The sequence below is a fragment of the Neopelma chrysocephalum genome, unplaced genomic scaffold (assembly GCF_003984885.1).
Source record: "Neopelma chrysocephalum unplaced genomic scaffold, ASM398488v2 Primary Assembly neopelma1_84, whole genome shotgun sequence".
In the NCBI taxonomy this organism is placed as follows: domain Eukaryota; kingdom Metazoa; phylum Chordata; class Aves; order Passeriformes; family Pipridae; genus Neopelma; species Neopelma chrysocephalum.
The window spans coordinates 5,843,956-5,865,832 of NW_020897746.1; the positions used below are offsets into that span (position 1 = coordinate 5,843,956).

Here is a 21,877-nt window from a genome sequence, read left to right on the forward strand (position 1 = left end):
CACGAGAACGGCCCGGAGCCGGGGCCTGAGCCCGGTTACACCCTGGCAGCGTGTGCCCTGCAGGTACCGGACTACTTAGCCTTGACATGGCACTTAACTAAGGTGTTAATTAGCTAATGAGCGGGCACCTCCTGGTGCCTGCGGGGCCCCGAGCCTCCCGCAGCCCAGCCCAGCAGGAGCGGGGCAGCGCTGGGGCTGTCGCGTGTTGGTGATCCCGGGAGCCCCGCGGGGCTCCGGTAACCCCGGCACGGGGCCGGGGCACCCGTGGACGAGCCGGGCTGGCCCGGGCACGTGTGCGGAGGGGAGCGGCCCGGGAGCCCCGGCAGCGCTGAGCCCGCCCGCCCCAGCCCCGCCTCGGCCCCGCCCCGGCCCCGCCCCGCCCGTCGCGGCCGGTGGGGCGCGGGCGGCGGGCAGGGGCTGCCGGCGGCGGGGTCGGGATGGCGCAGCCCGGGGAGGCCTCGGGCAACACGGCGGCCGCCAGCGCGGGCATGGACAGCAACGTCCTGGCCATCGTCATCGCCGCCAGTGAGTGCCGGGAGCGGGCTCCGCCGAGAGCGGAGCGGGGGCGGCCGCCGGGGGGGATCGGCCTTTGCCGGTGCCTCCCGGGCTGTGCCGGTGAGGGGATAACCCCGGTCTGGGGGTATCGCTGCAGCGTCCGGTCCTAATGCGGGGTCCCGCTGGCTCCCGGGGCTGGGGGCCGAGCGGGGTGGGTGGCGGGGCTGGCGGTGCCCGTGGGGGCTGGCGGTGCCGGTGGGCTCCGCGGAGCAGCGCGTGGGCCGGGTGGGAGCCGTGGGTTCCCGGAGACAGGAGCGCTGGCGAGCCGGCACCCTGCCGTGGTGCTGAGAGAGCCGAGAGCCCCGGGAGAGGGATGCGGGGTGACCCGCTGCCGCGGTCCGTGATGGGGTGAGCCCCTGCCCCGGCTCTTCAGGTTCTTCCCGGTCTCATAGAGAGAGAGAGATGTTGCGCACAAAGGGGCTTTGGCGCCGTTGGGACGGGCAGCAGGTGGAACCGGCTTCTCCGGGGCTTCTCCAAGCTGCTCTGTGCCGCGGCAGCCGAGGGGCCGAGGGCGAGCGGCAGGAGGCCCGCGGGCCCGTCGGGCCACCGGATCACTCGCCGCTCCTTTCCCCCGGCAGCGGTGTCCACCTCCGTCTTCATCGTGGCGATCCTCATCCTGTTGCTGCTCCTGTACCACCGGGACCCCATGTGCTGCCAGTTCCTCTGCTCGTGCCGCTTGTTCCAGACCCCCAGCCAGTATGTGAGTGCCCTCCGAGTCCTCCCTCTCTTCCTCCTGCCCATGAGTCCCCGGCTGCCCCCCGAGCTCCTCTTCCCTTGTGCTGGGTCTGTGGGGCTGCACTGCCGGGTTGCCCTCCTGCAGCCTGGCTGGTTGCTGATGAATGAGCTGGGCTCTGCTGCCTTCTTGCTCCCACTCTATCCCAGAGATCCGTCCACCCACCCTGTCCTGCCTGGCTGTGCCATTGGGGTTGTATCTCCAAGACCCAACACTAACAGGTGCCCCTGCTCCCCACGCAGCTCAGGGGGGTGTCCTCCTCCCCCCGCACAGTCATGTGTGGGGTTGGGTTCTGCTTTACCGGGAAGGGACCCAGCAGGGAAGGGGGGTGGAAGCTGAGGGCAAAGGCAGACAAAGCCACTCTCATCCCTGACTGCTGGCTCTCTTGTGCACAGCTCCCAGGGAAGGAGCAGTGAGACACAAAGCCCTTTCGCTCGCATCTCTAATTTCCTGGGGCTGGCTTTCAGCTGGGGAAGCTGATGAAAAAAGAGCAGTGTGTGCAGCCAGCACTGCTTTTGTGGTGGTGACTGCCTGGGGAAAGCTCGGGCTCCAGGGCTGGATGGCTCTTGAGGGGAGGGCTGCAGGTACGGCTCCTCTAAGGGAGAAGAGGGGACATTCAGCCTCGCTAGCAAGGGAAAGAGAAACTTGTGCCGGGAAAGGCAAATCTAATAGTCCAGTGCAGGCTGGGAAGTCCCCAGCAAAAATCACAGTGGGAATGATTCATTGCTCCTTTCCCCCCCTTCCTCCCTGCTCCCTGCCCATGGCACACATTGGGAGCAGGCCCTGCTGCCGTGATCCCTGCCCTGTGGAGCTGCTCCCTGAGGCAGTGAGGATGCACCCTGAGCTGCAGAGCCTGTGCCATTCTGGGGCCTGGCTCTGGGGTGGGAGGTTCAAGCAGGGCTGCGTGGGAAAGATGGATGCAAAGAACTATATACGGAAAGGGAATGTGTATAGGATATATTTCCATCAGGTAAAGTAAAGCAGTTGTAGAATGTGAGGCAGCTTTTGGGCAGGTGTAGTTGCACTGGTTTTGCTCATCAGTTATTGATACGCAAGTTGGGCCCTGTGTTCCTGCAGCCTCCATAGTTGTGCTGTAGGGCCAAGACAAACAGTTCCTTGGTTGTTAAGAGCAAAAGTAAATCAGTCATTCACGTGCCGCCCTGGGAGTTTCTCGGCTGTTTCCTGCTGACAGAGATAGGGTTTTCTGGGAGCAAGGAATGGCCAAGGTTCAAGTCCTGGCTCTGGCTCGAGGGGCTGTTCTCTGTGAGTAGGATTTCTGCTTACTGTTGCTCAACACCTTGACAGGGAATCCAGTTTAACTGGAGCAAGACTGCTCAGGAGTGGCACAGCTATTGCCCTGCAGATCTGCCTGCTGCGTTATCCTGAAATGACAACCTCGGTAGAGAAGAGTTTACAAGTTCTGTGACCCTGAGCACACAACAGAGCTCTTATCCACATCAGCGGAATAATTGGGTTGGGTTTTGTTGTTCCCCAAAGACAGATGGTTCTGCTGAGTCTCAGTGAAACCCTGCCCTGGGCCCAGGCTATCCCTCTGGCTGTGCTGTGCCCCTTGGAGCAGGCCCTGTGCTGCCAGAGAGGATGTGCCTGAGCCATCAGCGCTGTGGAACAGGCAGAGACTGCCAGCAGCGAGAGCTGCACGAACCAGGTGGGCAGAGGGAGCAGCTCTTCCTCTGCCAGGGTCCCACTTCCCATGCTGTCCCATGTGAGCTGCCAGGCAGGACGTGAGGGATTTTGACTTTGCTCATGTCCTCCTCATTGCAGGACCGCCCCCCGCCCTACTTCAGCAGCAGCCAGCGGCTGGTGGGACCCCAGCGTGGAGCCTCCCGGCTGGAGAGCGCTGCCGAGAACCCCGGCATGCAGGTGATGGCAGGATCCCTGACAGGAGCTGGGCGGGAATGGGGGCAAAGATGCTCATGAGGTTGGGAAGAGACTGTAGTTATTGGGTTCACCTATGGAGAAGGTGCTGGACAGCATCTTCTAGTGCTGTCCCACAGCTTTGGGAAGTGCTGCCTGTATGTAAAACCCTAGGGGGAGGTGGGGTGTAAGGGGCAGGGATACTACTGAGGACACCACGGTGCCCTGAGGTGTTGGAGCATGAAGTGCCAAGTAGATTCCTGATGGCTTCGGATCCTGCAAAGTATGTCAAGGTGTAATTGCCTCCTGGGAGGGATTTCCTCTCTAGGAGTTGACGACAGGGCACCTGCAACTCTGAACCCTGAAGTAACTCAAAGCGGCACCAGGCCATGAACTTCCAGTGAAGAGAGCCACTGTCCCACTAACCCTTCTTTCCTGGGATGGGCATTTCTAGGGAGATGAGCTCTTCTGTGTTGGACCCCCCAGCACCTACCGGCTTCCTTCCTGGGAGCAGCCCCGCCTGCCAAGCTACGAGAGCGTGCGGAAGAAAGATCGCCAGCGGGAAATCCATCAGATGATCGCCGAGAGGTTTGGGCTGTGGGCAGAGCCATCCCAGGAGGTGAGCTCCCCCTCCCTGCCCAGGGGGCTGGCAGAGTCCCTGCTCTGGCCCATATCTGTGTCTTGCTTCAGCAGCTGGTGGTAGCTGAGGACTCTGTTCTCTGTGATTGCCCTTCCCTGATAGCTTTTATCTCTGGAAAAGCACAAAGTGTATCGGGAGGCTCCTTTGGTGTACATCTGTGCTAGTTAATGATCATCTCCCCCCTGGTGTGTTTTGCCGAAATGCCTGTGCTGGGAGGCAGGGCAGAGCCCCGGGGAGAAAGAACAGGCCCTTCAGATCACCTGCTCCATACAAGTCCAAGCTGGGAATGTTATTTTTGGATCTTTATGGCTTCCATGGGTTCTTGCTCCCTTCTCCCTGCAGGACACTCCTGGGAGGTCCCTTGCTATTACCTTTAAGTGTTTATGGCTTATTTATGAGCAGGATGCTTTGCCTGTTATGATACTTTGGATTTGTACTCCCACAATAGAACAGGGAAAAGCAAGTGCACCTGCCAAGTAGGTCCTGCAGCAGCATTCTGAGAGGCTCCTGTTAACAGAGACCTCATTGCCTAAAGCAGAACAAAAACCTATGAAACTCTGAGCAGAGCACTGTAAGTTCACTGATTTACCTGGATTTTGAGCTCTTAAAGCTGTACCATGAAGTCTGGCATAGTGAGCACTTGCCACTCAGTGTCTGGAGCTGTAACAAACGGTACCTGCCCTAAAACTACCAACCTGACCTAGTGGAAGTTGTCCCTGCCCATGCCAGGGGGTTGGAACTGGATGATCTTTAAGGTCCCTTCTAACCCAAACCATTCTATGATTTTATGAAACCAGAGCACTGAGAGAACAGGAAAGCAAATCCCCAAGGACAAGTAGCTGAGGAACTGCAATGGAAGCTCTTCCATAAAATCCCTGGGCTACTCCCGTCACGTGCTGTGGGGTGAAGGTTAGTCCAGCTCTGCCAGAATAAACGTGACAAGGCCTGGAGGTTCTTCTCTGCTGCTACACAGTGAGACTCACTGCTGAAACCTGGGTAGAAAGCCTGGTTTGTAGGTGCTGGCGTTAATCCCAGTGATTTTTTCCCTGGTTAAAGGAAAGTGAATAACAGTCCTCTCTCAACAAAAGTCAAGTCTTTTCTGGCCTCGTGCCAAGTCCTTGAAGGGGAACAGGGAAGAGCAGGAACGTGGCACACAGTGTGAGGGGGGCAGGTTTCTGCTGTGCTGTGTCGCAGACTGATGCTAAGATTGTCTCCATGTGCTCCCCCGCCAACAGCCGGCTGTGCTGGGGGCTGCGGGGGCTTAATTTCAGGCTGGTGGTGGTTGTGAGCCTTGTCATCCGCTCTGTAAGAAGAGGTGGGATAATCTCCTCGTTATTTCTGATCTGTTGTAATGCTCTTCCTCTCTCCTCAATAGATGCCACCTCCCTATGAGCACGCTCTGAGGCATCCTCCAGCTCTCTCAGGATCAGGAATAAGCTCAGAGACCTTGGACAGATGTGGAGTTCCAGACCCTTTCCATGCCCCTCTCAGCTACCAAACTCAGCGAAACACAGCGGTGTAAGGCCTCGGCCTCAGCTGCTGCTGCTTCCTGTGCTGTCAGCGACAGAAGTGCCTGGGACACTGTTCCCCTCCGCAGGGAATGGCCAAACCTTCACCCAGATCCACAATCAGTAGAGACCCAGCCAGCACTGCCATCCCTCCTGCAGCACAAGGACAACCATGGAGCCAGCAGAGCAACCAGGGACATCTGCTTGCTCTTCTCTGGCAAACACTGTTACCAAAGGAGATGGACCAGCTGCTGGAGCTGCACAGGGCAAAGCCAAGGGGAAGGTCTGCTCGGCCACAGCTCCTCAGGAGCAGCACATTGTACCTCAGTGAGGCAGCACTGCCGGCTGCACCAAGGATCAGACCTCAGACACTCCTGGTGTCATGCTACTTCACTCATTTCGTAGGTTACCAGGTGTTTTACTGTATCCCTGTACTGGCTGCCAGGTGGGGATCCCCACTGTGAGTGGATCTGCACTGGAGCATCGCTGTGTGCTCTGGAGCAATGGGCCTGAGACCAACAGCAGGTCTGTACAGACCTCAGACACAGATTTGGAGAGGCTCTGGGGATTGTGTTACCTGCTGTGTGCAAACACCGACCACTGAGATGAACCATGGGACTGGATTTGCAGTCGGGGGAAGGACAGACGTGTGGACACAAGAGCTGGTGGTCTCCATGAAGAATGTGAAGCACAGGTGGACACGTGTGGCTGACCCAGTTCACCTGGTCTTCTGCAGAGCAGAAGAACTGTCTAATAATGTCAACACCGGTGTCCTTACACCACCAATTTTGATAACCTGTTTTCTACTGCAGAGTCAATGTTTCAAATTGTTTATCAACCTGTAGATAAAATGAGATCAGTTTGGCCACAAGTCATTTGGGCTCCTTCATTTCGAGCAATATAAGCTCAAAAATATCATGTAATGACTCAAAGATAAAAGGATAAGTCTCCTGGATTATGGCTTTATGACACACCTCCAGCTGCTGAGCTTCAAATGCCAGCCCAGACTTCGGTATCTTACCAGGCCCCAGAACTTAGTCATGAGTTAAGAGTTATGCCTGTGAACTTGCCTCACATGGCGAGTGAATGGAACATTCAGGTATTTGAGTTAATCATTGAGGTGAGTTAGACAGAGGGAAAAATCCAGCTTCCTGGAACACAGCGTTAGATGCACGTGGAAAAGGATCTGTTCTGCAGTATTGTGAATTAAGGTACAAATAGAACAGTAATGACTAAAAATGAGTAAAAATAGAGGGAATCATAAGAGTGATTGTAGAGGGAAGTCATCCAGTAGCACAATGGAACAGGTTGTCCAGATACTAAATGAACGTGGTTAACACATTCTGTGATCAGCCAAGACCTTCAGCTGCTCCACTGCATTTATTAAACACTCTTACAAATGCCAGCAGGTGATCCCAGTGCCTGAATACTGACCACCTGTGCTTTAGGAGCAAAACCAAGTCCTAAACCGGCATCTCCAGAGCTAGAATACTCTCATCCTCAGATGCCAGTCCAGCTGTAGTGGTCTGTCCTTCCCATCCGTGCCTGTGTGACGCAGGAGGCTCACAGCATGGTGACCAGTTTGAAGCTTCCTACCTCTGTGTTGGGGATGACATTGATAAAGGTTTTATAAAGGATGGCTCCTTTGGGCAGGCGGCAGATCACATCCCTGCTCTCGCTCTTGCGGGGCCGGGGCACATAGACCTCCTTGGTGTATCTCACAATCCCGTCCTCCAGGGCGTAGAGTGTGTTGTTACGGCCCATCCCCACCTGGGAGAGGATGAAGAGCGTTAGAAAGGAGGGGCTGGAGGCCCCCAGCTAAAGCAGATCTGATCGCTGGTCTGCCTCGTTTGATATCCCGGCTTCAACAGCATCTGTTGCTTTGTATTTTAAAATAAAAGAAAGCCACACAACTTGCTTCCAAGCAATCAGTCTGCAATGGTGCTCAGTACGAGGGAGGAGACACCCATTTCACCCTGAAGGACAAGTGCCCAGTCAGGCCACAGAAGTGTTTTGGGATATCCATAACTTGCAGTCCTCCCTGAGTCTCATGGACACAGGGGTGGCTCTGAGCAGGCTCTGTGACCAGGTGATGAAACCCTGATGTCAGGACATAACAGAACACAGGGATGAGCATTAAGAATGAGACTGAAAGAGAGGAGGCAGTGGGTGTGGGACTCTGGGTGGGCTGCTGTTCTCTGAGAACCAGGGAAGAGAGAGAAAAGGCCTTACCTGAGCGCCAGGATGCCAGCGGATCAACCGCTGCGTAGCCAAAATGTTGCCTGCATGGACAAAGGCACCTGCAAGAGAGTGACAGGGTCAGACTCTAGAGAAGCAGCTCCCCAAAGCCCTGGCAGAACACAAGTTGTTCCAGGAATTACAAATCACAACTTTCTGTGGGCATTTTCCTAGGAAAAATTACTTTAAACGCTAAAAGCATCTTAATAAATATGCTGTTAGCAGGAAATAAGGGACAACTGATAAAGAGCATGGCAAAAAGTCAAACGTGAAAAGATTGCTTCTGGGGTACAAGGCATTTTCTGGTTGCTGAAGGCATTTGTTTTATTACCTTTACATCGATATGTTTCCATCAGCAAAGCTAATAATTACTGAGCACTCAGCTGCAAGAATCTGCACTTTGGCTTCTGCTAAGCCTCGTAATTCTCTCCTTTGTAAACACTGGAAATACTCAGTTTTTCCACCCAGCGTGGGGGGAAAGTGCAGTGCAGTTATGAGGTGTCCCACAGCGTTCCCTCCCTCCGGGTGCTCCAGAGAGGAAAAGGATAAACCAAAGTACATTTTCTGTGGGCAATTTTGGCTGGTGGCCGGCAGGGCTCCTGGGGTGGGAGGCTGACTCACCCCACCCTCCCACCAGCGACCCTTGATCACGGGGCTTCACTGATCCTCCCCTTTCCCTTCTCCTGGAAAACGCCCTGCCCGCCTCCTATTGAAACACTCAACAAGTGACAAGTACCAGGGGAGAGGCTGTGAAGAACCCAGTGAAATGCAAATAAGACCCAGCAGGTGCTCAGACCTTAACTTAATGGCCCATCTTCGCGAACGAAGATTTGGGGAAAGGTCTTTTTACCTTTCCAGCCTGCACAATGGATTTTTTTAGGTGAGACACAGCCTGCGCTGAACTGAGCCCACCCTTTAATCCTAAGGTTCATCTGCCGGGGCCAAGCAAGCTTGGACAATGGCAGTGAGGTCCTCAGGACGTAGGTTTGTTTAGAGTGTCCTTCTCATAGATGGATGGCCACACAGGGCTAACGACCTCCATCAAACCTACCTTCTACTTTTTTGAACCCGTAGCGTTTCCCAGGGCTGCGGCCACCCAAGTTTTTGGAGCTGCCCCCGCTTTTCTTAGAAGCCCATCTGACAGCAACCAGGCTTGTCTGGGGAGTGGTTAGAACTAGGTTTGGAAAAAGAACCACAACATCAGCTGGAAAAACTATTACACATAATTTCAATTGTCAGATGTAAAGGGTATCAGTTAAGACAGGCTTTAAAACAAAAGGCAAATGAAATCCCTCTGGGAAAAAAAAAGTACTTCCAAGATAAATTAGACCACCATGGCCTAAGTCCTCTGCAAAGAGGACACATCTCAAGTGCTGCTGCTGCTGCCCAGGGAGGAATAAAACTCTCAGAAACGATGTTTAAGGACATGCACAAATTCCTGTTTCATTCTTGCAAAATGCAGTAGAGATGTCCCTTAATTGCTTATACTCCTCTTACATTGCTTTGACAAAAGGCAAGTAGACCAGTTGTGATCTCTGCTTCAGTTTCCCCTTTGACCAAATGGCATTTACTCACACAGTTATATTCTGAAATCTTACAAATAAGCAGACTCCAATTCAGTACAATATTTAGACATATAATCAGCGATACAGCCAGGAGCAGTTTGAGTATCCAAAAGGAGTAGAAAGTTTGGACTTTATGATCTTGGAGGTCTTTTCCAACCTTAATGGTTCTGTGATTTTATGATTAATGACTTTAAGAAGGATTACAGAGCCCTGGGAGTGGCAATAAGGGACTCTGAAGCACAGAGCTGAGGGGGTTCAGCCTGGAGAAGGCTCCAGGGAGACCTTAGAGCCCCTTCCCGTGCCTAAAGGGGCTCCAGGAGAGCTGGAGAGGGACTTTGGACAATGAATGGAGTGACAGGACAAGGGAGAATGGCTTCAAACTGACAGAGGGAAGAGTTAGGTTAAACATTGGGAAGAAATTCTTCCCTGTGAGGGCGGTGAGGCCCTGGCACAGGTTGCCCAGAGAAGCTGTGGCTGCCCCATCCCTGGAAGTGTCCAAGGCCAGGTTGGATGGGGCTTGGAGCAACCTGGGATAATGGAAAATGTTCCTGCCCACGGCAGGGGGATAGAACAAGATGATATTTAAAGCCCCTTCCAACCCAAACCTGCCCATGATTCCATGTCGAGAAAAGGGTAATTGCCCTACAAAACCCCACTAATTTCAGGAGACGACGCACTAAGCAAACGAAAGCCTCCGGCACGTGACAAACTACAGGCAATCTGTCACGGAGCGAACCACAGTCACACTTTCACTTACACAAACCCGCCCACTCCGCCGCGGCTCCGCCTCAGCCCGCAGGGCGAAACGCGAAACCCCTGACCCCCCGAGCTCCCCGGGGTGGGGGGGGGACGCGACATCCCGCGGAGCGACTTCCCGTGGGGGGTGGGGGGGGCGCACGGCCCCAACCCCTTTCGAGCTCACCCTCCCGCTCCCCGATCCCCTCAGAGGGCGAAACCGCCCCCTCACTCACAGAGCCTCCCCAGCGCCGCCATCTTGTTCCCTTCCTCTCCCCCCTCCCCACGCTGGGATGGCGGGGTGCGCGCGCACCTGGCGGCGCACGCCTCCGGGCCAATCAGCGCCCAGCGCGGGCTTTCTCCCTCCCCCCAACCTCAGGGGCAGCCGTGAGGGGTTTTCTCTGAGGGGAAGGGTCGCGATGGCGGAGCCGCGCTCTGAGAGCGGCAGCGAGGAGGAGCTGCCCAGCCTGTCCTCCCTGCTGGACCCCCGCGAGCCGAGCCCCTCGCAGCCCCCGTCTCCCGACCCCGAAGTTGTGGTGGTGAGCAGCGGGGGCGAGGAGGCGGCGGAGGAGGTGGTCGCCGCTTTGCGTGGCAGGGTCGCGGCGAGAGGGGGAGCGGGTTCTGAGCCCTGCTGGCAGCCGGGCGGCGGGCTTTGCGCTAGTGGTGACCTGGTGGCTCTGGGCGGCGAAGGGCCGTGGGGAGACCCAGCGCCGTCTGGAGGAGGGTGTTGGGGCGGTGAAAACAGCATTTGCGGTGCTGAGGGACCCGCGCTGCCGGTCGGCCAAGACGAGCCCAGTAGCCCCCTGGTAAGCGGAGCAAGCACAGAAACGTCCCTCCCTCCCAAGAAGCGACAGTATAGTCAGAGGGAAAGGGAGGCAGTCTGCCAGGCTGCATGGGAGAGGAGGAAGGAACGAGAAGCGAAGAGGAGGCTGCAGGAGGAGGAGAAAGAGAGGAAGAGAGCCCTTGCCAAGACGCTGAAAGCTCAGCGGCCGGGAGAGTGCCAGAAATACATAACAGTGGTGCTGGATCCAGGTAGTTGTCCTCACAGCCTGCACCTGCTTTGCACTGGCTGTTTGTCTCCTCTCTGTGGAGGCCTGACCCATGTGCCGATTTCAGCCCTTTTACAGGTAGAAGGTGGTGAGCAGATCCTTAGGGCTTTGGAGGCTGCCAGTTATTCCTGTGTGGTTGAGAACCAGGCTGTTCCCTGCAGCATCACCTGGAGGAGAAAGACTGTGTCGTCTCAGGTGCGCAACTAAAATCTTGATGTTTTTGCCTTTTTTTCGTCTATTATTTGCACTCCCTCGTAATTGTATTTAGCAATTCAAGTAAACACCTCCTAAACTCCCTGCTTTGAGTGGGAGTCTGAGTGAATTCTGAACAGACTGTTAGCCTGACTGTTTGTTTTCATATCTGAACAGATGGGAGGAGGAGATGAACGGACAGAAGAACCAAATGTCCTGGTTCTGCTTGGCTTGGGGGAGTTTTTGTCCATGGCTCAAAGTTACAAACAAGTGAGAATGCTTATGACTTTTGCGCTCCTGTACATGCCTTGATGCAAAACTGGTGTTTTGTCATCCCTCTTTGTGGCAGGAATGTTTCAGTGTGGGACAAAACCTTATGTGGGGGATGAATGCAGGGTTTCAGTAAAACAGAAATCTGGGGTTTTGAGCCATTCATGGATCAAAACCACTGGGTTGTATAGTGTAAAGTTCTGACAAACTTTCTTTCCTAGTTAAAAATGTTCACACATCCCTGAAGAGGTAACATTGCTCCATCAAGTGGGAATTATTTTTTATTTCTGCTATAACTGTACACAGGGTCAAGTATTGCCTGCTTGCCCTGAAGAGCAAGTGTGAACAGACTCATCTGCAAAACCAGAACCAGAGCCATAGTTTGCTGTGCTTCCATGTGTACCTCAGAATGGTTTAACCCCTTTTTTTCCCATCTTTGCAGAAGGTTGACAACTGCACAGAAGGGCAGAAGATGACCCTGCAGAGCTATGTAGCTCACGTGATGGAGAAACTACCCGGGAAAATTCTAGCTCTGGCAGTAGTTGGAGTAGAAAATTATTTCAGGTCAAACTTCTTTCCCTCCAAACACTTCTATGTTTTTCTCTGGCCTTGAAAAATGCCATAGGTGTTTACGTTAACTCCTACTAGCAAAGACTGAAGTATAAGTGGTATTCCCACCCAGATCTGCTCTGCTGTTTGTTATACAAAAACAGAAGCAAAGGCCCATCCAGCCTCTCACCCTGGTCTTACTTTACTTTTTTAGGTCCCTCAGAGTTCAGTCAAAACAGAGGCTGCAACAGGCAGCAGCACCTGGGAACCAAGAGGAACAGAGAAGAGGGAGAAAAAAGAAAATTAAGGATTCTGGCCTGGAGTTAACCAGAATGGACATGGAAGAAGTGAGTACCTTTTAAAACAGATATGCAGCCATCATCTGTTGTCTGTCAGTGTTTGAACATTTGACCTAGTCACACCATTTCTTGGATGGGAGGATGCAGTTGGCAAAGCCCATCTGTGGTGGCCTGTGTGTAACAAGAGTGTGCCATGGAGGAGCTGTGGCAGCTCAGAGGACACTGAACTGATACTACCTGGCAGAGACAGACTGCCCTTAAATACTTCAGTGCCGTAAATTAACTGTTCCCAAAATGGGGAGAGAGCAGATGTTCTTGTTCTACAGTGAGATCTTTGTAACCCTTTTCTGTTTCAGACGAAAGTAGGGTTTGATGTGACAAGACTGATTGTCCCATTTGTTGTTTCCAATGGTGGTACAGGCCCTGGTGGATCTGCAGCTGTGCACACAAGTCCAGGTCAGCTTTTTTGACAGCTGTGAGGAGCTCGGGGAATATGCCACTATGTTCACAAAAGCTGTGGCTGAGGCACCATTCAAGTGAGTAAGCAGAGGAGGTTTGGTCCTTCTTTTGAAGAGGCTGCACTTTCAGTTACTGGGAGAGAATAGCAGGGACAACACAGTGTATAATGGTTTTTAAAGGAGCAGGCAACACACAGCAGCTGCTAATGCAGCTCCCTCAACACAGGACTTGTTCTTCAAACTGATGTCCTGCCCTTGGAGAGGTGAGGACAGACCCTGATTTCACAGAACCACAGACTGGTTTGGGTTGGAAGGAACCTTACAGATCATCTAGTCTAACCCCCTGCCATGGGCAGGGACACCTCCCACTAGACCAGGTTGCTCAGAGCTCCATCCAGCCTGGCCTTGAACACTTCTAGGGATGGGGCAGCTGCAGCTTCTCTGGGCTACTTGTTCCAGTGCCTCAGCACCCTCAGGTTTCACCCTGGAGTCTTGACATCAAGTAAAGCTCTTGTTCTCAGGCAGATTTTCAGAGTGAGAAGGCAATGCGAGTAGGGCTGGGCTCTTACAGCACCAGCTTTTCTTCTACTGTGCCTGAGAATGAACCACTTTGCTGTTTCTGTTAAGGAAGGACAGCAGTGTGTTACACAGCGATAGCTCAGAAAGCCATCTCATGCAGTCTCACACAATCCTGGCATTCCCTTTGCAGTAGCTACCGGATTTTCCATGTCAGCTATGAAAGGAGATGAGATGTTAAAAATTCATGTGAAAGTGTTGTGGTTGACAGCCAGAAGGTGAATTCTTGTTTACCACTTTTTCTGTGTGTTGGCTTGTGTCAGGATTGCTTTTTTTCCATATCAATCTGGGTCTTAAAAGAAATTGGTAATGAATATAAAGCAAATAGGGTCAAATTGTCAACATTTCTTTTGATGCCAGCGGTGTCTCTAACAGCACGAGTGAGGGACAGTGTTCTGGCTCTGTCACTACAGACACAGGGACAGGATTTTCTTCATTGTCTCATTCCCTTCCTCATTCCTTGTTCTCCCTAGGCGAGAACGAGAGGATACGGGGTTCTCTTTCTACTTGGAGAAGCGTTGGTGTGGAGGGGTAAAGGTGGATCATTCTGGAAAGGGTCTCTTGAAAGTTTGGAACAGGCAGATACAGCAATTTAACCGGGTCAGCCCTGCGATGGCTGAGGCTATTGTGTCTGCCTACCCTTCTCCTCAGCTTCTGATCCAGGTGAGGATGCCTCAGGAATACCTGGCACTGTGTGCAGGCGGCCAGCTGATGTAAGGGGTGGAAGAAATCATTTAATCGGTATTAAATTAGATACAGCGATTCTGTATGAGCACTCCACTAAGGTAGTGAAGGAGCTGATTCCTTGACATCCACTGCTTTGGATTCCCAGAGCAGACCACTAAGGGAGAAGCATTGGTTCTTCTCTCCAAGCTCACGGATGGGACTGGGGAGGGACCAAGTGAAAACCAAGCAGACATTGTGGAAGGGTAGAGCAGTCACAGGTGCATGGCTTTGATTGTTTTTTTGAGCAATGGATAATAGTGTTGTTCCTTTGTGTTGCTTTTAGGCCTATGGAAAATGCTCCTCAGACCAGGAGCGTGAGAACATGCTAGCCAATATCCCAGTGCACCGCGGCGAGGGTGTGACAGCCACCTCCCGGCGGATCGGCCCGGAGCTGTCCCGACGCATCTACCTGCAGATGACTTCCCACAATCCTGACCTCTGTCTGGATTTCACTGGGTAGCTCTAGGGAATAAGGGTTTTACTGTTTGTCTGGTCGAAGGGTTCACTTTTGGATTTCACTGGTAGCTCCAGGGAATAAGGGTTTTACTGTTTGACTGGTTGAACTGTTCAGTTTTCTTCTGTGAAGAAGTGCTTAGATAAGTCATTGATCCTCGTTTAAAGACTTGAAGCACATTTAGACTTTATCATAGCAGGAAAAAAGTTGGATAAAGTTGCTGAATGGCTGGAGTTTATACAAGAAAAATGGTGAACGTCTTCCCCAAGAGCATGAGTTGCACACAGTTCATAGCACGTCAGCATTCTTTGTCTTTCTATAAAATAAATCATTTTGAATAATCTTTGCTTCTTAATGAGTTGTCTTGCATATAGACAGGTATGTCCTCTGTTGAAAGGAATGCTTCCTGCTGCTCTCCTGAACTGCAACCTTCTATGTCCTCTGGGACAAATCCTGATGCTAAAACAACACAGTGCTGCCGCCCCAGCACCTGCTCTAGTGAGGTGGAAGAACTTTACCTCACAAAACAGACTCTGTGTTCCACTGTAGCAGATGGGAATGAGTAAGACTAATTTTCAGATATAAATTTAGACTGCCCTGATTCAGTCTCCAGACAGCTTAATCTAGAGAGGGTCTCAAAATCTGATTATATGTGTTGGAATTATGAGGTCTAAACAGTTGGCAGAAAAAGCTTCCTTTTAATTAGATTGGGGAGCATGGCCTGTCCATGCAGCCATTAGCACTTGTGTGCACACAAGGACAGTTGAGGGCTTTTGTGACAGCAGCACTTACTGAGATGAGTGCTGAGAGAATTAAACTGCATCTGATGTGTGCAAGTTAACTCTTTGGAACTGTGCTGCCTCCAGTGGAAAAACCCCACCTGCCATGCTCACTCCTGGCATCCAGCAGGAGCCCTGGCCTGGCCAGCAGCGCTGCTGACCTGAATCAATAAATTGTATTAGCCCAGCATTTGCCAACCTCTGCAGCACTTGCCTGGATAGCACAGCTGAGCCCGCCCAGCCGCTGGCAGGAATTGCTGCAGGGAGGAAAATGTTGCTTTGGATGTTGTTGTTTTCCTGAACGTTTCTGGATAGGGAGCAAGGATCTTTTAAAGAACAGGATGAGTTACACACCAAAAGCAAAGCTTAAAGTCGTTTGAAGGAAGCTTTGGAAGCATACACCCTGCTAAGGCAGAGGCAGCCCTTCCTGCCTTTATCTGATACTCATGCTGCCGCTCCATCCTGTGTGACACTCAGGGAACCACAGCCTTACCATCAGGTTACAAAAAGGTGAGGGTTTCGATGGTGACCTTGGTGTGAACTGCTACAGATGATTTCCCCACAGCACTGCTCTTGGCAGTGATTATCCCAGGTATGAGAAGAGAGAGCGACTCTGGGGACAAGTGTAGGGTGTCTCGGTGGAGTCAGTAGCACGGATACTCTCTGAAACCAAACTTCATTTTAGTACTCACAAAGCCCTTAAGGATATGACAAACTTCTGTTCCATTTTTTTAATAAGGAAAATTTAAAATTAGTTAATTTTAAATATTTTCTAGGGAAATTATAAATGATTAATAGGACTTTGCAGAGGAGAGTTTTCTTCTCCAGGTGCAAGCCACTAAACTTCCCGGCCTTCCCCCAGCCCCAAGGCTAATCCCTTTCCTGCCAGCAGTGCTCCCACAGTGCCACCCAGTGCTGCCACCATGGATACAGCAGGCAGGAATCGTTCCTGTGTGTACTCTGAAATCATTTGTGGCTGTTCCTAAAGGACCTAATTAAAACTAAAACCGCGTTAACAACACAAACATCCAGTTCAGACAAATTGCTGTGAAAACTGTTGTATTGAAAATTATCAGCTCCTTTCAATAGCACATCAGCCTCTTCGCTCCAACATACGGATGCACAGCCATCCTACATGCCTGTAATTGGTCCTGGAGTGGGCCTTAGTGTGTTATTCCCATACAGCCATATCACCAATTTTAGCACAAACAGAAATGAGAGCAAGGAATGGATATGTATTAAAAACCTTCCACCTCCAGCCCAGAGCTACAGCTACCCAGGCAAGGTGAGGGCTGGTTTTTCCCACTCCTATAGACTGGCAGCTTCCTGTACCTCACAATCCTGGTGAACACCACTTGGAGGTGAGAAGTGGTAACAAGTTTAGGTTTAACGTGCGCAAAAAATGGGAGTTACAGGCCAACTGCAAAACATGCACAGCAAAGATGATCTGAACAATAACTCTGCTCTGTGGAGTGGACCAGCAAACCAACGCTGACTGGTTCAAAGCAGTTTCATCAGAACACAATTCCATAGGAATTCCGGCTGCGTAGATGGTGGAAGGAGATGCTGACGAAGCAAGTGCCCGTCCAGGACAATCACTGCTGCGAGTTGTGCTGTAGCATGTTCTGCAGGGTCTTGTGGTTCTGCAGGGCAGCCACCACGTCCTCGTAGAGGGTGTTCACGCTGACGCACAGGGGCTGACGCTGCAGCTCTGTCAGCTTGCAGGCGGCCAGAGCACACAGGATGCAGAACAGCACGAAGAGCAGGACCCTCAGCACCGACCGTGACCACGAGGGCTTGTGCCGGGGGGGCTGAGGGGGACGGGAGCTGGAGGCCGGCTCTGTAATGAGAACACAGACAGGACAAAATGTGAGGAATTAATCTAATATCTTTAACAGTCTGAGTTCAGAAACAAACTGCTCAGGTAAGATACTTCAGCCTCTGCTGCAGTTGGCTTTTGTCATGAATTTTCATTACTTAGCTCTGATAAATAGGTAGATGTGCAGGATTTAACTGTTTATCGTGAAAAGTTTCAGATTTAGTTTCATGGGCAGCAGTGAAGAGGGTGTAAAGCACCTCTGTGTTGCACAAGATCTGGTTTTGCACGTGTAGTTCAGTACACTTGAAATAAGTGGAGGGAAGTTCTCATTAGGAACAGCTGGAGAACTTCTTGAATCTTGTAGCTCCACAGTTCATGGGAGCACAGGCAAAGAGGAAAAGGGGACAGCAGCAAGAGTTTATCAGAACTCCTACAGGTTCCCCCTGCCCACTCCCACCATCTCCCAGTACCCGGCCCACATGAAAGCAATTCTGGCAGCATCAAAGTCTGATGAAGATGAAATCTGATGCAATCCCACCCAAAATTGATACCACTTACTTCGGGTCTGCACTGTTTCTTTTTTGGTTTTCTTCTCCATCTCCTGTTTTGCAGCTTTCTGAGCGTCATATTCCCGCCTTCTGCGTTCCTTCTCCTCTGCCTTCTCTCGCTTCCGCAGTTCCCTCTCTTGAGCCTCCTTTGCTCGCTGTTCTGCTTCACGCTTCTTCTCCATTTCTGGGGATTAACAGGAAGTTTTTCCCTTTTATCTAAAGGGTTGTCATTGCCATCTTCCTTTTTACCTGCTTATCTGGTCCCGATTGGAATGAAGAAACCAATTAAATAACTATCCTCTTTTTTATAATTTTATTTAGTATTACAAACCTTGCATTTTGCTCCCTCAGACTTCCCTTAAAGTAAATCCCATGCTTTTCTTTCATATTTTTATAGGTAACCTATACCACTTTCCATCTAGAAATCTAAATATTATTCAGGCAAGAAATCACATAGTTACCCCCTGCTATGTTTCCCCCTCCAGCCCTTCTACCCTTCTACTCCCTGAATCTTCAGGATTTGGATGGCTACAAGTACTTGTTAGATGGCAATTTGTTAGATGGATTTCAGTGTGTCTGGGTGTGTTAGAGAGACCAAGAGCAGTCCTCAGCAGACAGCACATGGGGGCTCTTTGTGCCTACCTCGCTCTGCTTGGAGTTTCCGTTGCCGTTGTCGATCCTGCTCGGACTGGATCGCTTTCATGTGCTGCAGTACCTTCAAGGTCCAAGAAAACAACCTGAGGGCTGTGCAGGGGGCTCGTGGCACAGTCAGTTCAGAACAGAACAGCTGGATTGTGGCTGAGGGCAGTCAGCTGGGGCTGACACCCAACCCTGACCTACAACTAGGCACAACTCTGAGGAGAAAGAGCTCGGACCTTCCCGTGTGAGTCTTTGCCATTAAGAAACAGATTTTCCCATTAAAAACAAACATGGCAAACTGGTGCTCACTGATACAGGGGATCACAGAACATTTCTATTTATGTGAGCCTATAGTTTGCCAGAACTTCTCCAGAGATTTTTGTACAATAAGCCTAGGCATGGATTATTATGTCTGATTATGCCTCTACTTTCTTGGCAACCAGCATTTAATCCTCTCTTAACTCCACTAGTGGAGAAGAATCCTCCTCAGCCAGGTGTTTGCTTTCCACAGGCACAGCAGCAGCGGAGTCAGTGCAGTGAACCTGCACCTCACTGCCTGAAGAAACTTCCGACTGCTGCAGCAGCTGCCCAGCTTGCTAAGCAAAAAGAGGAAGAAACACCACTGACAAAGCCATGAAAGTAAAAAAAAAAAAAAAAAAAGAGAATAAAAGCAGATTCCTTACCTTGACAGCAGCCTGCTTACACTGCTTCTCATCCAGACAGTCTCCTGCCACTTTAGCGAGGACAGGATCCAGGGGATTGTCCTTCAGATCCAACCACTTCAGGTTCTGCAAAAAGGCACAACAAAGGGGAGGCTGTAAGAGCACAGCAGTCTTGCAATTATTTAAGAGATCCAAAACAGAAGCAAAGGACTGCTTAGTTTTCAGATGAATGAAACAGGTACAGAAGATGAGCAGAGACGTTTTCAATAGACTGAGAGAATTTTCACCGAGCTGCGGTGCAGAGCCAGCTGAATTTTGGAATGGGTAGTCAGCAGGATGGATGCTTTACCAGAGAAATCAACTTGAGCAGGATCACAAGACCCTGGGCTGCATCCCAAAGCTTTATGTAACTGCCCAGCAAACAGTTTTACCTTGAGCTGTGCAAAGCTGACTGGCAGGGTGACTAAACGGTTGTTCAGAAGGTCCAGGTGCTGCAGATTGACCAGGCGGCCAAAGTCCAAGGGCAGCTGTTGAAGCCGGTTTTTACTCAAATCCAGTTTCACCAGATGCATCAAACTGCAGAAGTCTGACTAAAACCCAAACAAACCCAGAGAAAGCTGGTCAGCACCTCTATGGAGGAACCTCTGCGGCGAGTACGTGGACACAACCTGCACCTCGCATCAGTCTCAAATTCCTAACTACCTACAGGACTGTGATGGAGGAAAACCACTCTCCTCAGAAGATGGAGGTGGGACACACATGACAGACTGACAAGGTGATGTATGGCAATATGACAGGAACAAACCCAAGTCTCCACTGCTGATGGAACTGGTCTGTATTCACCTGCGGATGCTCTGGCAAGAAGATACTGCAATCTTCACTCAGTGCAACCCTTTCCTCTCTTCTGCCTCAGCCAAACCCATCACCAGCACTGACCCATCACTGACAACAGAGTAATTCAGCCACCTCAGGATGGGGGAAGAAGCACCAGTTCCAAACCTCCTGGAGAGCCTCTGAAGAAGCACTAGTTATCTTTTCCAAATATTTCCCAGCAGACTCATCCCCACGAAGGCTCTCTAGCACCTTACCGGCAAGGAAATGAGGTTGTTACAGGACAAATCCAAGATAGTAGCTTTTGGAAGAGCAGCCTGAAAGAGAAATAAAGCGCTAAATGAACACGGAGGTTCACCCCAGCCCCTCTGACACCCACTAGTTCTGCCTCGGCCTCTGCGGTTTCTCCCGCATCAGTCTGTCCATCCCCCGCGGCTGCTCCGAGGTCGCGTCATCTCCGGATCGGTTTCTGGGTCCAAAAGCGGTTTTTATCCCGGGATAAGCACTGAACAGCGTCTGCCGGGCCGGCGGGACACGGAACCCCCTTCCCCGTCGCTTTAAATACCCGCAGGCCAGGTCACAACTCCCGCAACACATCTGTCTCCCCCGCGCCTCCTCTTCCCGGGGACCGCGCCCGCCCCCATCCCCGCCGGGCCCGGGACTCACCAGCTCCCGGACCGGCACCTCGTTCAGGTCGCAGAGGCTCAGGTCCAGCTCGTTCCCGTCCAGCTTGTCCTTTAGGCTCAGCCCCTTCCCGCCGCCCCGCGACATGGCTCCGCCGGGCAGCCGCCAGCAGGGGATGCGGGTGGGAACGGGGGTGCGGCACGGCTCGGTTCGGCCCGGCACGGCTCAGCCCAGCCCAGCCCGTCCCGTCCCGGCGTGGCACGGCCCGGCCCCGCCACCCACTTCCGCGGCCACGTCTGCGCGGGCCCCGGCAGCCCCCGCCGCGGGGCCGAGCGCGCCCGCTGCCGGCCCGGAGCGGGGCCGCACCGCCCGCACGGCACCGCCGCTGCCGGGGGAGCGCGGGGTGGTGAAGAGTTCCTTAAAGTCAGGGTGTCCTTTGATGTCTGCTCTCTGTGCGCTTTCAAGCCCGATCAGCAAGAAAGGAGATTTAATCCGTGTGACAGCAGATAACAGGCTCTGAGGGATGTCCAGGTGTTCGGAAGACAAACTACTCGTGGGTAGAATTGCCCTGTTAAGGTTTGGGGCTGGACGTGTTTCAGTGATCTCAGACTTAGGGGGAGGCCAACAAAGCTTGGGAAGAAGGATGTGCCGCTGATAGTGGGCATGAAGAATGCAGAATTTATGGGCCACAGGGACATTTGGCAGAACTCCCAAGATAAGGAAGAAACTAATAAAGCCAACTCAGCAACTGCACTGAATCAGCTCCAACTGGGTAAAAGGTAATTCTGGCAGGGGGAGATTGTGACCACTGACTCACAGCCACAGACTCAAGAGACCCACCACCCCAAAAGACAAGAAAGACTGAGCATGCGGACTAATTAGCATGGGAAGCGAGAGAATCATTAACCAACACGACAGAATACAAGAACTAGGTAACTTGTAGCCAATGTACTTTAATGCCTTTGTTTGCTAAAACATATAAATAGTGAAAACTTTTGAGAGTTGCGTTGGGGCACCATGCCCACCATGCCACTGGCCCCGGGCCCCTGGCCAGGCTGGCAGGAATTTGCAGCTGGACACGTGAAATGGCCCTGCGAAGGAAAGAACTCCCAGCCCAACCCTGTGGGTGGGTGAGATTCACATCCAGTCACATCACCGCATCAAACACCACCTCATGGAAAACCAACCAGTTAACAGCCAATAATCTCAGTAACAACCCAGAAACCCAGTGATCAATATCTCGTTTTACAACAGCTGATACAGCTGCTTCAATCTCTCCACAGTCTCCCTAATCTGAGAGGTGAATTCTCTCTTGGTTGGACTGTTACCCCACGATGTTTCTTCAAAGGGGGAATGCTCAATGGATGTTCTTGCTTTTGCTCCATTGCCACAGGAGCAGAGCTCTCTCCTGACCTGCTGTGGAGAAAGTCAGTGAAAGAGAAAGGAACCTGGAGCAGAGCCAAATTAGTGCTACCCGGTAATGGGATTACAGTGAGGACTAACCTTGAATTCCCTGATCCCTGTGTGATTCATAGTGTACAGGACCTTGCAAA

At 52.1% G+C, this 21,877-nt stretch overlaps 4 protein-coding genes across 6 annotated transcripts; 2 read left to right on the top strand and 2 right to left on the bottom strand.

Moving 5' to 3' along the window:
- Positions 1-428: 428 nt before the first annotated feature.
- On the top strand, positions 429-6,545 carry LOC113971637. Of its 2 annotated transcripts, none has more exons than XM_027691759.1 (5): positions 429-525; positions 1,134-1,255; positions 3,071-3,169; positions 3,618-3,782; positions 5,179-6,545. In XM_027691759.1, exons 1-5 carry the CDS (start codon positions 438-440, stop codon positions 5,323-5,325), a joined length of 621 nt encoding a protein of 206 aa, XP_027547560.1. In that variant the 5' UTR covers positions 429-437; the 3' UTR covers positions 5,326-6,545. The 2 variants fall into 2 exon arrangements, with proteins under 2 accessions (XP_027547560.1, XP_027547561.1); XM_027691760.1 differs by lacking the exon at positions 5,179-6,545 and adding an exon at positions 4,601-4,692.
- Positions 6,546-6,655: 110 nt separating this feature from the next.
- On the bottom strand, positions 6,656-10,165 carry MRPL27 (mitochondrial ribosomal protein L27). Its single transcript, XM_027691761.1, has 4 exons — positions 10,086-10,165; positions 8,601-8,723; positions 7,544-7,611; positions 6,656-7,081 (listed from the first exon to the last, which is right to left on the bottom strand). Exons 1-4 carry the CDS (start codon positions 10,105-10,107, stop codon positions 6,875-6,877), a joined length of 420 nt encoding a protein of 139 aa, XP_027547562.1. The 5' UTR covers positions 10,108-10,165; the 3' UTR covers positions 6,656-6,874.
- Positions 10,166-10,224: 59 nt separating this feature from the next.
- EME1 (essential meiotic structure-specific endonuclease 1) lies at positions 10,225-14,763 on the top strand. Of its 2 annotated transcripts, XM_027691813.1 has the most exons (8): positions 10,225-10,881; positions 10,966-11,093; positions 11,268-11,360; positions 11,803-11,924; positions 12,124-12,256; positions 12,629-12,744; positions 13,716-13,905; positions 14,252-14,763. In XM_027691813.1, the coding sequence occupies exons 1-8, from the start codon at positions 10,269-10,271 to the stop codon at positions 14,426-14,428; spliced, it is 1,572 nt and encodes a 523-aa protein (XP_027547614.1). In that variant the 5' UTR covers positions 10,225-10,268; the 3' UTR covers positions 14,429-14,763. The 2 variants fall into 2 exon arrangements, with proteins under 2 accessions (XP_027547614.1, XP_027547615.1); XM_027691814.1 differs by lacking the exon at positions 11,268-11,360.
- A 1,480-nt stretch (positions 14,764-16,243) lies between these two features.
- LRRC59 (leucine rich repeat containing 59) lies at positions 16,244-20,629 on the bottom strand. The gene is made up of 7 exons (XM_027691773.1): positions 20,367-20,629; positions 19,958-20,017; positions 19,301-19,459; positions 18,891-18,995; positions 18,211-18,283; positions 17,579-17,752; positions 16,244-17,041 (listed from the first exon to the last, which is right to left on the bottom strand). The coding sequence occupies exons 1-7, from the start codon at positions 20,469-20,471 to the stop codon at positions 16,797-16,799; spliced, it is 921 nt and encodes a 306-aa protein (XP_027547574.1). The 5' UTR covers positions 20,472-20,629; the 3' UTR covers positions 16,244-16,796.
- Positions 20,630-21,877: the final 1,248 nt, after the last annotated feature.